General features: G+C 37.0%; 1 protein-coding gene across 1 annotated transcript in view; it reads right to left on the bottom strand.

Annotated features, from left to right (window-relative positions):
- ptprt (protein tyrosine phosphatase receptor type T) overlaps window positions 1-15,075 on the bottom strand; it is a gene marked incomplete at its 5' end in the record, with an annotated part of 249,208 nt that overhangs the window by 75,814 nt on the left and 158,319 nt on the right. Inside the window, 2 exons of the mRNA XM_081380101.1 lie at window positions 5,025-5,081; window positions 6,973-7,009. Of these exons, the coding sequence (XP_081236227.1) occupies window positions 5,025-5,081; window positions 6,973-7,009 (94 nt within the window). The remainder of the gene's footprint in view (window positions 1-5,024; window positions 5,082-6,972; window positions 7,010-15,075) is intronic.

Genomic DNA, 15,075 nt, shown 5'->3' with positions numbered 1-15,075 from the left:
GCCATCTAAAAGGGGCCATTCACACAGAATGTTTTTTGCGGTTAAAAACGCGGGTCAGTGGAGGGGAAAAAACATAAGGTCTAGAGACGTGTTTTTAAAAAATGTAACTTGTTTTAATCCTCTGGGGTCAAAAAACACGTTTTATTTTTGGTGGACATTTATGCTTATACAAATAAAAGAAATACATTATTAGAAACTACTTGTATATGTGTCCACTTACAATGAAAACAAAATATTGTACTTTTGTAAAATAAAGAAAAGAAAACAGGGTGCGCTTTTTGCTGTCTCGTGTTTGTGAACTTTTTTCTGGAGCACGTCACAAAAATGAAACAAAACTCAGCGAATACTTGCAGACATGAACAAATATACCTATAGAAACATTTAAAAATCTACTTTTACATTTTCTAATTCAAAACGAAAAACAAATATTTTCTGTTTATGTATGAGCATGCATGAGACGCTGCAAAAAACGCGATACAATTGCACAATTGCGTTGTTAATAGAGAGAAGCTGAACAGACGCAGATATGAATCTCTCTCTCTCTCACACTGTCTCTCTCTATAATTAATTCATATAAATGCTATAGTTTGTTCATTCAGATAAATGTAACCTTACGCACTTTATCTCTGTGTCTGATTCAAAGCGGGCAGAATGCTAGATCTAACGAGCGTGACTGATGAAAATAAATCATTAAAATGAAACGAATTTAATGCACTTCGCGTCGGGTGGTTCTCTGCCTCTACGTCGTGCATTTAAATCGTTGAATGAATTCTTTAAAGGTTTAATTTATGTCCCGTTGACTGGTCCGTTGCATTACGATTAAAAGCAGGCCTATCAGTAAAGTCACAAATGTGATGTGCAGTCAGGTTCGAGCGTGTGCGCTGTTCAAACGAGTGTGATACGCTTTTGCGGAGTTTTGACGAGTTTTATATTAGAGTTTTATAGTCTTGATATTGTTTCTTATTCAAAAGTGGTCAGCACTCCCAACCTAAAACCTCTTCCCGCGCCCCTGTCCGACGCCCATGTGCAGACCCCTAATGCCAGGTTGATTCTACATGATTTTTGTCTGTTACAATAGTCACTATGACAGATTTGAGATTTTGACTACTAAATTCTTGTCGTGACATGGACAAGAAACATCTTTACTGGCTACCAAAGTGGCGTGTTAGGCAAATGCTAATTCAAGAACTCGCCGGGTTGCTGAGGCGCCTATGCTATCGTATTTATCTTTTTTCACTCTGTTGTGGTAGTCCCACGAGGACAAATCATTAAGGCAGGAGTATTGTTGTCATAACTTCACAAACCTTTCCTCCATTGCATAATTCCACCTAGCAGCACCAACAACATTTTTGGTTTTCCAAAGCTCTGTATGGAAGAGCTTCTGTGCTCCTATTGGTCAATGTCACAGATGTGACGGAAACCGTGTTGGAGGTCTTTCAATGCTAGTCTTTCTGTCGAGACGTTGTGAAGATTTGCAGATGCGGCATCGGTTGTCATCTACTATAACACACTACAATAGATAAAACAATAGATTCTTGCGTCCCGATGCCCATTGTTATTTGCGAATCAAGCCCAACGACACCCTACGCCAAATGAATCGCGCCAAAATTGGGCTGATATTGTGTAGTCTGAACGCGGCAAGCAAGACATATATTTTAAACTGGAATTTGAAAACGATCACAAGTTTAGTTTCTTCTGACCTTTGAAATAACACTAAGCCAATCTCTTCTAACCTTGCTAGTCTTTGGAGTGTTTTCTAGCCAAACACTTTTTAGCTCCATCCAGAGCTGTCAGAAGGTGAAGGCAGCGCTATGGATGGTTTACGCGGATGGACTATGTGTTCTCCTGACTCTATCAATGTGGTAACTGAACTCCATGTCCACCAGTCTGCTCTGATCTGATTGGGTTCAACAGTTCATGATTCACACACACAAACACATTCACACACATCCTAATAGACACTTTCGCCATGATGTGGTTCTTTTCTGATACCATCCTCCTAACCAGCACTATCTTCACAACAACAATATTAATCTTGACCTACCAATTTTGACCAACCCTTTAAGACATCACAAAATCACTTCTCATAGAGTGCTATATGTCAGCATACACCTAAAAACCAGATGAATTTTTATCACATACATTTAAAATACTGATCAATTTAAATGTGTGTCCAATCTACCCTCAAAATGCCATCTGGATAGAAAATGCCACCTACTTAGCAAGCAGTACATCATAGTTTTGGAAGTTTGTCTTAAAGTAAAATTTATTGGCCACTTAAAAAAATACAGGAAAACCCCTTCGATGTGTTTCAAGAAAGCTTATCCAAACAAAATTGCTAAGATAATGCTTCCCAACACAATTCCACAATGTAAAAGATGGCCAATACAATAGGGAAAAATTACACACTTCAGCTTTCAATAGTGATTTTTACAACAGTTACCACACTTACCACCCACAACCTAGTAAAGGCAATGAAATAGCTATTCTATGTGCTTGTATTTCTATAATTTTGACATATTGTTGGTTCTAATGACTCTCACACCTATCTGAATCATAGGGATCTTAGCAATCATGCAGAAGTGCTCTTTTAAGACCTATGCTATTTCCTTCCCAATATACGATTGTAAAATAATACAAAAAAACTCAAACTCCCCTTGATTAGAAATACTCGCCATGCATTTCCCTTCAACCACTTGCTCTGTTTGTATGCCCAATAAAAATATGTGAGTATTCAAATCCTTTTATTTTGATGGGGTAAAATTAAGTATCAAAGAGGAATTATTATCAAAGCCCATCATATTAAAACTTAATCCCTACCATATACAGGGGGCGTTGGAGTGGGTGCATTTTAATTGCTGACATTCAGCGATACTCTGTGGTTCTGTTAAGCGTGTGAAAAAGGTACTTTTGTATAACTTTATTTAAAGCAGGTCTGTAGGCCGAGGGATTACGCAAGGGTTTATGGGGGTGCATATCACCGTTGAAATCTCCACTCCTATTGTTCGCCAGTCGACAGGATTACAGATGCATCATTGGACGCATTTAATAGGATTATAATCTCAAATGGACTCAGATTAAGACTAGGCAGTCATGTAAACAACCCATGATGCTGATGGCTCAAAGAAGTGTCCCGCTTTAACAAATACAAAGAGGTTAAAGGGTGGATTTTAAATACATTTGAATTAAAATGTATTTGGGTTTAAGCATTGCTGGTGTTTTTGTTAAATTTAGTTAAATTCCAGATGGGAGCATTGAGAAACAAAGGATATTTGTGTAATCAAACTGTCAATTGATTTCAAGCTCAAAGTGTCCATGCATAATGCATGATGTGCTGTGTTTGTTTCTTTTGCTTGTTTTTGGAACTGTTGGGACAACGGCAAACACAACTAGGTTTTGCTTTCTAATGCTTAGTCAATATTATTGGCCCAAAAAAGTGTTTGGAAAAATCACATCTAAAAATGTATAAATTTCATCGCATAGGAAACAAAATATCAAACCGAGTGACATCTGCAAATAGATATTATTTATTGATGCAAATTTTAAGTTAAATACTGTATAAATGTTCATTTAAAACCCAACAATCTTCTTTTAGTAAATTGTGTTGCTTGAAGAGTGTGCTCGTACATTCTTTCTTTACAATAAAAGCTGCTTGCTTTGATATTTTGCCATCTGTGCATATTCAAGTTTCAATTAAGTTTGCAATTACTTTTTGGGGCCAGCGTGCACTCAAATTCAACTCTCAAAATATAATTATGATCCTCATAACTGCATGTCAATATATATATTTAAAATGTAAAATGACGACAGCTTTAATCTGCATAATTCAGACGATTGAGCATTGTAACGGTTCACTAGCTGGCTAAAAGTCGACTATCTCCTGTGCAATGCAGATATCCAGCAAGACCCTTCAGAAATGTGAGACATTTTAGTGCAAGCAATTTGTAATTTCAGTCAGGGCAATTGAGCATATTGTATGTGACTGTAGAGTGAAATGGAGAAGCAATGAGACGTGGACTACTGGAACTAAAGAGCTGACACCTGTGCATGTGTGTGTGTGCATGTGTGCAAGGGTTTGACATCTGATCTGAACAACAAAATCCACCCTTCAATGTATAATAGAAATAGGAGGAGGATTATATGAACATACAATAAGCAAATATAACAAACACACTCAATACTTCCACACACACATTGTATATGTGCACATGAATATATATCTGGAATAGAAACAGACACAAACATACAAGTGTACTAATGTACACAAAAAACATGCTGGCAAACACACTCACACTCACATGCACACACACACACACACACACACACACACCGGTTAGGCTGGCAGGGTCAGAATGTATGACTGGGGTTATGTTGGGTGAAGCGGTCACATGTAAGGGGTGGAGTTTTGAGGTAAGGCAACGTATATCACTTTACGCTCACATTTTGCTCAGAAACTTATTAAGCTCTACTGTAAAATATCTTTAGGCATATCCACATTTAAACAATGGTCTGATTTAAAGCCAGCCATAAAAAGTATATATTTTATATACACACACACATTTAAAGCCAGCCATAATAAGTATATATACACTGACTCCCGGTAAGCAACAGATCATTCAAAAGCAAGTTTATGTCATTTCTAAGAAGGCAATATTTGAATAAAAATCATAATGAAATCAGTTTTTCAGAGCATAACAAGGTCATGAGCAAAACTAAAGTAGAAGGGGATATTTGTTGTTTTTAAACATGAAATATTAATATTTAATATGATCATTTAAAACATGTGGGCGGCACTATACATTCTCAGGGTACCAAATTACATTAGTGTCAATGAAGTCAATGAGAATCAGCTAGACTTTTTAGTGGACCAGACATGCAAAAAATGCATTAAGATGTTGATGGAGAGAAGCAGAATAAAGGAACAAGGTCTGGGGAAAAAAAAGAGAGAAGGAAACAACAGCAGAAGAAATGTGGATGAAAAGAACAAAGAAGAAAGAAAAGTTTGACTATGGTATAATATTCACCTTCACTGGGAATGACAAGTATGTAGGGCGTGGTATTTTGTCCCCTACCTATTACCACTAAGACAAGGTTTTACGTTCCAGGCCGGCATGCATGAGAGAAAAGAAGGAAAGAAAAAATAGTCTAAAGAATTATGCTTTCAACTTGATCATCTGAGCTTCCTTCCAGTGAGTAATATTTGGCTGGAAAGGAAACTGAAATGTATATGATACAACAGGTAGGCTAATGCGCAAGGGAAAATTAAAATAACTCCAGAATCATCTAATGGATATGACAGAGTAGGCATAAGTGTTAGAGAAAAAAAAATTTTCCAAGTTGAGGCCTTATGTGGCTTTTGTCTGCAATAAAACTGTAATAAAAAAATGTTTTAAAATAAATACATTTAGGGGGAATACACTAAGACTGAATTGCGTCTACTGTCATTTATTTGCATTTGCATTGTTTAAGCACTCGATTCAATAAAGGAATTATGCAAATGAGGTGCCTGTGCTAATAAATATTGTGCTTCAAAATTGCACGTTAATATAATAGTGCTAAGATGTGGAGGATGCAGCAGATTCCTGCATTTTGACATACTTAACTGCGACCCACACACCTGAATTGGTTCTTTGAAATACAAAAAGTGCACTCTGTGATCACTAGAAAATGAAGACAAACATATCTTAATGATATTTTGCTGACCGCCTACTCAACGTGGGAGGTAATACTTCCACAATAATCGTACCAGGCACAAAACACTGGGTTTCATGAATAAGGCGCAATCTTAAACCAGTTGCAGACAAAAAAGAAATGTGTTTGAATTGAAATGAATGGAAATTACTTAATTTAAATACAGTGCAGTGCTATTTCATTCTCATTAAACTAGAATTTAGATGGAGAGTGAATAAGGTTTTTACTTAAATACAGTAGAATGCGCAAAAGTCACGCAACCGTTTTAGTGAATTCACCCCGTAATCTAAACCTACTAAAAACTCCAACATTAAAAAGACAAGGAAAGGTAGAGAAACCTTTAATGTCTGTATTCAAGGCATCACCAATTTTAAACCATGTCTTTCAAAACAAAAGTGATTGTTTTTTTTTTTACAATCATAAGAACCCAACTCAGGACGGATCTATCTGGGATATGAAAGGAAAACAGGCCATGGGAAGAAAAAAAAGCCTGACATGGAGCAAAATAAAAATGAGTTCAGCAAAACAAACAAACAGGTGTGTGCAGAAGCAAGCTTATTGAATAAGATGGAGAAAAAACCATAAGGTATGAAAGAAAACTGGAAAAGAACGAATGGGGAAGAAAAAAAATGCGATGAGGCTGAAGCGCTGCACGGCTATAGTGTCTCTTTATCCGTGATGTCCATTAAATAATAGAAAGTCTCTTGTGATTGCTCTTTTCCTGGAAGTGATTATGTAAAAGGGTCTTTTTTTTTTACGGAGAGAGGGGGAAATGAAATGAAGCAAAAGAAACTGAACAAAATTGTTGGCCAGAGGCAGATAATCATGCAGGTAAAATAAAATGGGATTTCAGTTTTTTTCAATGAAACCGGGAGCGCTAATCTCAGTCTGATGCAAGTGAGGTTTTTCAGACTGTACAATGGAAAGAATTCGTCCTTTTTTAAATATTTATATATATATATATATACACCTCATCATGTTTAGTAATGGGTTCCACTATAAAATCAAAGGTCTATTAAGAATACAGAGGAAATAACATTTATAATATTAGATCTGCTTAATTTCAACCAAAACATGACTTGAGTTTCATTGAGTGTGTTAGGCTACAGGAACTTAAATTAAACAGAACTATCCAAATATCAACCCAGCCAAAGAACTTTTCCAAAGCATGTCTCATCTGAATATACAAAGAAACAAGCAAAATAAGTGAATAAATCAATAATAATAATAATAAAATGTGTCATTCATACAAACTAACAATAAGTGAAACAATTCTCATACCTTTGGTAGCTAGTCGCACACAGTTGATTTTGGTTTCCTGGAAGAGGAGAGGAAAGTTTGTGTTTTAATTAAATGTCAAAATGATACTGTATTGAGGAACATTGTTTTTGTCAAGCTTGAGTTATCTTAGTAATTGCAACACAATGAAGTGCGGGTTATTTTCCATCATGAGGTGCATGACATTAAGAAACAGTTAATTATATAACAACATTTCTAATGATAGTGAAGGATTCACAAATGCAGTGCTGAGGCCAAAACATTACTGTTACATTTTCCCATGCATGTAAAGTCACTAGAGCTAAGTTAAGTAAAGGCATTTAAGGTGACAAAACTTGTACATACTGTATCATACCACATACTACTTGTTTTGATCCTAATCTTATTTAAACAATAATATGAATACAACTGTTAATCTAGATGACAAAAACATTTCTATTCTATTCTATTCTATTCTATTCTATTCTATTCTATTCTATTCTATTCTATTCTATTCTATTCTATTCTATTCTATTCTATTCTATTCTATTCTATTCTATTCTAAAACATTCATGGCTGCCTGGAATGCCAGTTATGATGATAAAAATCTCACTTGCATCCTTGGAATGCCATGTGTGGCGTGACAGGTGTTAATTAGTCGGCAGATTTCGGTGTGAAGTCTGCATGGAAGTTTAGAGCTCTGAGACAGGAAGCCAGATGCTACCATGTGTTTCTGTGAGCGTTTACAACAGCCTCTTGTTTTGAGTAGATCTGCTGTCCTTGTGCACATCATCTCAGTTGACACGTAAACAATAATGCCTTCACATCACAGGGCCTTGAAAGGGTTTGCTAATGGTAATATTTCATTAAGTTATATTGTATAGCAGCCTGTGTTACACATCTGAAAAGTGTGCCAATCTCAGCGTAGCCACAGGGAGCTCTTTAGCATTCATTGTTTTCTTCTATGCTCATCTTTCTCTTTTAGGTAAACTACTGTCTTGGCGGAGCAACAGTTTGATGAGAATATAGCAAGCTAGCTGCTCAAAAAAATCTCTGGTTTAATAGCACAGACATTTGAAGGTAACTCTATCGTTTATTACTAACACAGCAATGCAAGAATGCACTGCACTGGCTGAGCATTCATCTGTGTTTGAGCACATGCCCAGAGTGTGCTCATACCCTGATAAGTGCACTACAAGTTGCATTTGATAAAATTATCAGCTAAATGACAGCCTACTAATAAATAAATCTCACAAACACACAGTTGTCAAAATTCACTACTAATTGTTCTTTTTTGCTTTATTTAGCACCACTCAATATCACTTAAATGTATTCTGTATTAATCATTCAAATTAATCTGCCAACTGATTCTTTACACCGGTGTTTTGCCAGATAGTGTATCTATGTATAATCTTTTTACTCCTTTAATTCCTTTTATAACTGTATAATCTTTAAATCTTTTTTAATTCCTTTTATAACTGTTTTAATTTTGCTTTCTGTGTAAAGCACTTTCAATTACCATAATGTATGAAATGTGCTATATAAATAAACTTGCCTCGTCTTGCCTTTCCTTTACAAGTACAGTGTGTTGTTACCCAGGGACATGGAAAAAACAGACTAAAAAGTAGTTTTTTAGCATAGTAAATGCTTATTTTTTGCTATAAAGTTAACATGGAATAAAACTTGATGCTATAGCTAGTGTGTGGTTGCTAAAATGCAGCTAAAATGTTGTTCGGGTATTCTGGGTGGTTGTTAGATGGTTACTTGCTGTCTCAATTCAAAAGAGTCAATCCTAGATTCTATGACATTCGGACCCCTATGTAGATATGGCCCCAGTGCCTCCTTTAAAGTAAGTCTATGGGATTTATCATCTGCCAACTCAAAATCTTAAGTCTAATTGCTTAAGTAAAAGCACACATGTCCTCAACAGGACCCATGATTTCAGGTATCATTTGCATGTTGCAAATTATTAAATGACTAACCCTAACATAATAGTAATGAAGCTCACCTTAGAAAACACCACTAATAAATCAATCGGAAAAGCATATTGAAGAGGCAATGCAGGCAGTCTCTCTCCTAGCATTTATTTTATAACTTCACCATGCCATTATCAGTGCCACTCTTCAGAAACATTAAAAGTCCCCTTGGCAACACTTCACGGCACGTATCAATTTGGCTCACGAGAATCAAAACCAATATGAGTTTCTCAAATACATCCAATGCTGATGAATGCAAACACAACACAGACCTCAACTCACACTGTTGACACTGAAGAATTAACTGTCAATGCAGTGGAAAAGGGCAAATACTAACATGTGACCTTGCTGTCAGTGGCGGTTTGTCCCATCTGATTGTGGCATTGAAGCAGGGGGTGGATTGACACAGTGAGGCAGAGAAGGGTCCATATGTGAGCAGACCATCTGTCTGTCACAGAGTGCTATCGGACATGCAGGGTCAAACACACTAGCCAATGTAAAATGGGTGAAAGTAATACTGTTCAAGTTTTAAGAGGATTTACCATGCAGATATGGATATATACTGGATATATCTGCATAATGTTTTTATATAAAGATTTCTATTCCAAATAAATGCTGTTATTTTTTAACTTTCTATTCATCAACAATCCTGAAAAACAAAAATATGAATATGAATATTAAAAGCACGACTGTTTTCAACATTGATAATAAAAATAAATGTTTCTTGAGCAGCAAATCAGCATATTAGAAAGATTTCATGTGACACTGATGCTGAAAATTCAGCTTTGCATCACAGGAGGAAAATACTAAATTCAAATAGAAAACTTATTTTTAATTGTAACAACATTTCACAATATTACTGTTTTTACTGTATTTTATATCAAATAGGCCTAAATGCAGTGACTTCTTTCAAAAACATTTAAAAAAATTTTACTGACCCTAAACTTTTTAACTGTAGTGAATGGCTCTCTGAAATATACCAAGGTTCTGAAATTCATGTGTTTACATGTTAGTCTTTGGTACTTCCAAGAATACTATGATTGTACCATGGTAAGGTAAACTAACTGAGTAATCATCATGGTAAATGAACTTCAGTACCATAGTACATATCAAAACTATGATACTATCACTGAATTATGCTACCACTCCAGTACTTTTTGTAAGAGAAAAGGGTGAGAGGAAGGAGGTGAGGGCCGCATGTTAACAGCGCTTCGTTTCTGAGAGCAGCCTGAGCGCTGGGACTTGGGGAATGGAATAATAGGAGAGGGTCTCGGCTGATGGGAAACATCCCTACAGGAAGTGACAGCTGAGCTATACTGTCTGCCCCTCCAGTCAAATAATTCACTGACAGACTGTCAAAGGCTTTTTACGATGACTGGGTAATGACGGGGTGAAAAACGCAGAGAAAGATGGAGAAAGAGGTATGAAAAAGAACAAATCTTAGCAGCTCAGGGGAAACTGCAAGGTGAGAAAAGAGACTTCATGTAAACATTTAACTCAATTATTACTGATAGACTACACTATTACTGTTGGCAGATCGCATATCAATACTGGATTGTTACATTTTTCTAAAGGAAAGGTAAGTGATGCTGGTCTGTGCAATGATGCTAAAGTGTTGTGGCTCATTATCAGGGTGTTGCTAAGGTATGGCAAGTTGCTCTTAGCACATTTCTGTGCGTTTGCTATGGTGGTTAAGATAATCTGAAACAAAATGGTAGCAATAAAGAGAAATGAAAAAAAGGGACATGCATGACAGTTTGGAAAGCAAAAAGAGAGAAAATAAGATAATAACTCCACAGACCAATCCAACTGACTGCAGCTTGCTAAGCCTGAATGACACGTTTGCATTGATGTGTTTAAAAAGAACATGGGACTCTTATGACAAATGCTTAATGGTTAGCTTGAGAAGTTGAAGAATATGGATTTCATGTCACTGTCCAGCTTTTTGCCATGCCTACTAGAGCTAATCCACATGACAGCAGATTTACAGTCAATAAGTTTTTCTAGTTGGTCACTCACTCAATTCTGAAGCATGTTATGGATTAGTTAGTCATTACAGCAGTTTTCTTGACACGCTGGCCACAATTCTCTTCTGATGACAACAGCTACTGCTGGAACCCAGGAACACATATCTATCTATGGTAAACAAGTGAAAATACATTGTTTTCTGCAAAAACTGTATACGCTATAGACAAACTATTAATTTCCCCCAAAACCACAAAGCAACCACCCAGAACTCACTAACAATGCCATAGCAATGACACAGCCATTCACACCATTAGCAACTATATCTTGGGACAAGAATGTCAGCGAGACTTAAACTCTTTTGACTTGGACCAGTAAGCAACTATCTAATAACCACCCAGAACACTCTAGCAACCACATAGCAACACCCTGGTAACCACCCACAAGACCTTGGGATGGAGAGTTCTGCACGGGCAAGCACTATTTGTTTTTGTTTAAATAAAAGTAAATATCTAGTTGTTTTCTATTTTTTAAATCTATTTATTTGTCATAATCAACTGTTGCATGTTGCACAATCACGTTGCTGATCAAAAAAATAATTTCCTAGAAGATGAACAAAAGAGAGATAACAAAATCACAAATTAAAGTGTATCACAATTTAAGCTGAGTTCATCCAGTTTCTGCAGTATTTTGAACAGATTTTGAAATGGATGCTCATAATTATGAATTATGAACACGGGTATGAATGATTACAACAACCTCCTGAGGCAATCATCTACACATTAGGGGCTCGGGAGGAACAACGCTCCAGTGAGAATGAATAAAAGAAACGTGCAGTACAAAATGACAAAAGAAAAGTGTCATCAGCCAGTCGTCAGGAGGTATTTGAGACAGCGGCACTACAATTTCAGGAGCTGTTGCTTTCGAGAGTAACACCTCCAGTCTGGTGAAATGTATTACCAAGAGGATTAGGCAAAAGAAACTAAAAAACAAAACAAAAAACAATGGCACGAGTTGCTTTTGCTGTCTATAGTATTTCCATTAATACAGAGCACTCTGTTTTTCATGAAGAACAAAGGAAAGCATGACAGCTGAGTGTAGTGTTAGGTGTAAATGAAGAAAAAACAGCAAGAGATCCTTAAAAAACGTGTGAAACAGGCACGAGACGCTTCAAAAACACTCCCAACTGCCGCAAGAGAGAAATGTTTTGTCTCCATCCAAATACTATCAGCCGCTGATGAACTGTACAGAACAACAGGAAGAGGGTGATATACTAATTAACCCTTGATTAAGGCTATTCCTATTTCATTTATTAAATTAAGAAGCAATTAATCATTTTCATGAATATATTAGGGGTGTCAAAATTAATCGTTTCTACGATGCATCGCGATGCAGACGAGGACGATTCGGTTTCGGTTCAGTAATAGACCATAACCGATTATAATGTACTGACGCTTTTCTGACGTCATTTGTTGCGTACGTGCTTTGTCGCGGTAGCATACAATGGCAGAGGGAGGCGAGACGCGAGTGCGAGAAAATAAAAAATGCTCCAACTACTTTAAAGCCGACATCTGGGCACATTTCGGCTTTTATGAACAACCTGGTAAGCACGACCTGCAGAAGACACGCGCTGTGTGCACTCATGTCACGCACAAATAGAATATGCAGGAGGTAATACCACTAACTTGATAAACCACGTTAGCCGTTTTCACCCCGAGCTGTTAACGCCTGCAGAGTCTGACTGCTTTAGAGTAAGCGGATGAGCCCCAACGTCACCCGAATCCGCAGCCAAAAACAAATCATCCACCCGCCCAATAATTTTCTCTTATTTAAGTAGCCTATACGCACCCGATGGTCAAATTAAAATTATTCTGTGTTACGCGTGATTATAAATGGATGATCGTCACCTTCAACAGCGGATTCGGCGACGGTTGATGCGCGCATCTTTAATGGTAACATACACTGATTAATGAGCGCTGCTTTTAAATGAACATTTCTTTAAAACAATATTTATTTGACAGATTTCCTTTTCTTAATGGCATAAACAAGCTTTACTCCATAGACTGTAAAAAAAGCTTTACTCCCTTGAAACTTGAACTGGAATGTCACTGTTTCTGTCACTGCGACTTCCCGAACAGGCGAGCACACGCACACACATGCGCGCACACATCACTTTTGAAGTAAAATTTTAAATTGAGGATGCGGTGCATCCCGATGCATCGTGATATCGAATTGAACTGAATCGATGACATGATAATCGTAATCGAACCGAACCGTGAGACCACTGTCGGTTCACACCCCTAGAATATATGAATACAGCTTATTATTTCACTGCACTTTTAAACAGTCCAACTCAATCCGCTTCGAGCAGGATTCAAACCGGCGTCTCTGGCATAAGAGGCGGGCGAACTAACGCGCTAACGCACTAATGCACCTCTTGAGGCCGGGGGAGTGAGGTTTACTTGCACCGCTTTTACTAGCTTGCCTCCGTTACGCTAACCACCATAAACCTCACTCGCATCCGGGTCACGGCACCAATGAAACTGGTCCTACTTGACCAGCTCCAAGCGGGATTCGAACCTCCATCTCCGGCATGGAGGCGGGCGTGCTAACAAAGATGCTAAAAACCACAATCTCCATTCCACATTGAGCAAATTAAAACTCTAAATGCAAACCTATTGGCAACAAGGCACACAATTTGGACAGTTCATAGGGTTTTAAAAATAAATCAATAAAAAAATTGAATCAATTAAAATAAATAGATATTATTTAAAATATTAAAATAAAATAAAAACATACAAATAAACCAAAAAAAACGAATAATCATCTTCATTTTATTATTCCTATTATAATTTGTATTATTATTATTTAAATTCTAAAGAGCATCTTGTACTTCAATTGAAAAAAGGAACATATGGCCTTTTCTTACAATTTGATTTAGAAATATTGCTGCTAAATAAATATTTCTTAAATATTTCTTAATTTATGTGACATGTCAACTGACCATTTAACACTTGACCATTAAACACTTTGTTTGCTTGGTTATTTTTTTAATAATAGCTGCCACACTCCAACAAACAGTGATTTCCCCTTTGACAGGTCGTGGCTTTTCAATGCAAGCTGTTTTCCTCTAGAGTGTTTGTTTCTATTAGAGTGACACGTCAGTGGAAACAAAGAGCCACAAACTTATCCTTTCACCCGCCACACACCGAAGACAGGACGTTCTTTGCGGGTTCCATTTTGTTAAAAGCTGCATGTGTCTGTTTCAATCTCTGTCTAGTGTGAGTTCAGCCACTTAGACGAGTGAGTGCCTCTTCACAACTCCGTATCCCTCTTTCAGAACAAAAGATGCCTGCAGCGGCAATTACTTGCTCTTTTAGCCCGAGTGTCTGTGGTCCTGTTCACAAACACACCGGAGGGAAAAAAGCAAGTGGAGGAATCCTAATTTAGCTTAGAACAGTTTGAGACCACTATTCCCCTGACTGTCCCTCCCCCTCTCGCCATCTCTGGCAAGACTGATGTGATAAAGTTTATCGAAAGCGACCTGGTGCTATTAGCAGTGCCAGGAGAAGCTCTGTGGGCAGCGGCGCTCTGAGATGGCATCGTTTATGGACTGCTGCTACACTGAGAGATCAAGAAATCACAGTATTTTTGTCTTTAAAGGTCGAACTGAAGATGAGGAGGAAGCAGCCTATGATTGGCTTAAACAGAGATAAGAAAAAGTATTTTAACACCCCCAAAATTACACACTTCATCTTTAAGCAAATGAAAAGGCCTTTAAAAGTCATGCTGGCATTTCGCCTCTATGGTAAGTATTAATGATGACTAGCAAATTTAATGTGGACTACAGTTCCCTGCTCATGCTGACATTATAGAGCAAAGATCGTTCATTAGAGAGCATTGCATTCTATTACTCATTAGAAATGATGTTCTGGCTTTATGTAAAAGTAACTTTTACAGTGGCCCCTAAATGTATTTGGACACTTAAGTGACACTTTAACATCTCTGAATGTTTAGATGTATCGGGATACACTGAAAAAAATTTGATAGAGATAGACTAAAATAGTATTTCCTTTAAAAACATACTCCAGTGATCTTTGGATATTTACAGCTTTATTTTTTACAGTTTAATAAGACTTGAAACGTGCACTTGGTGTGATATTTTGTTATCCAGTGTAATCATATT

The sequence above is a fragment of the Scardinius erythrophthalmus genome (genome assembly GCF_964197995.2).
Source record: "Scardinius erythrophthalmus genome assembly, chromosome: 12".
NCBI classification, from domain to species: Eukaryota; Metazoa; Chordata; class Actinopteri; order Cypriniformes; family Leuciscidae; genus Scardinius; species Scardinius erythrophthalmus.
The sequence above is the reverse complement of the archived record's forward strand: the minus strand, read 5'-3'. Positions and strand labels throughout refer to the sequence as shown.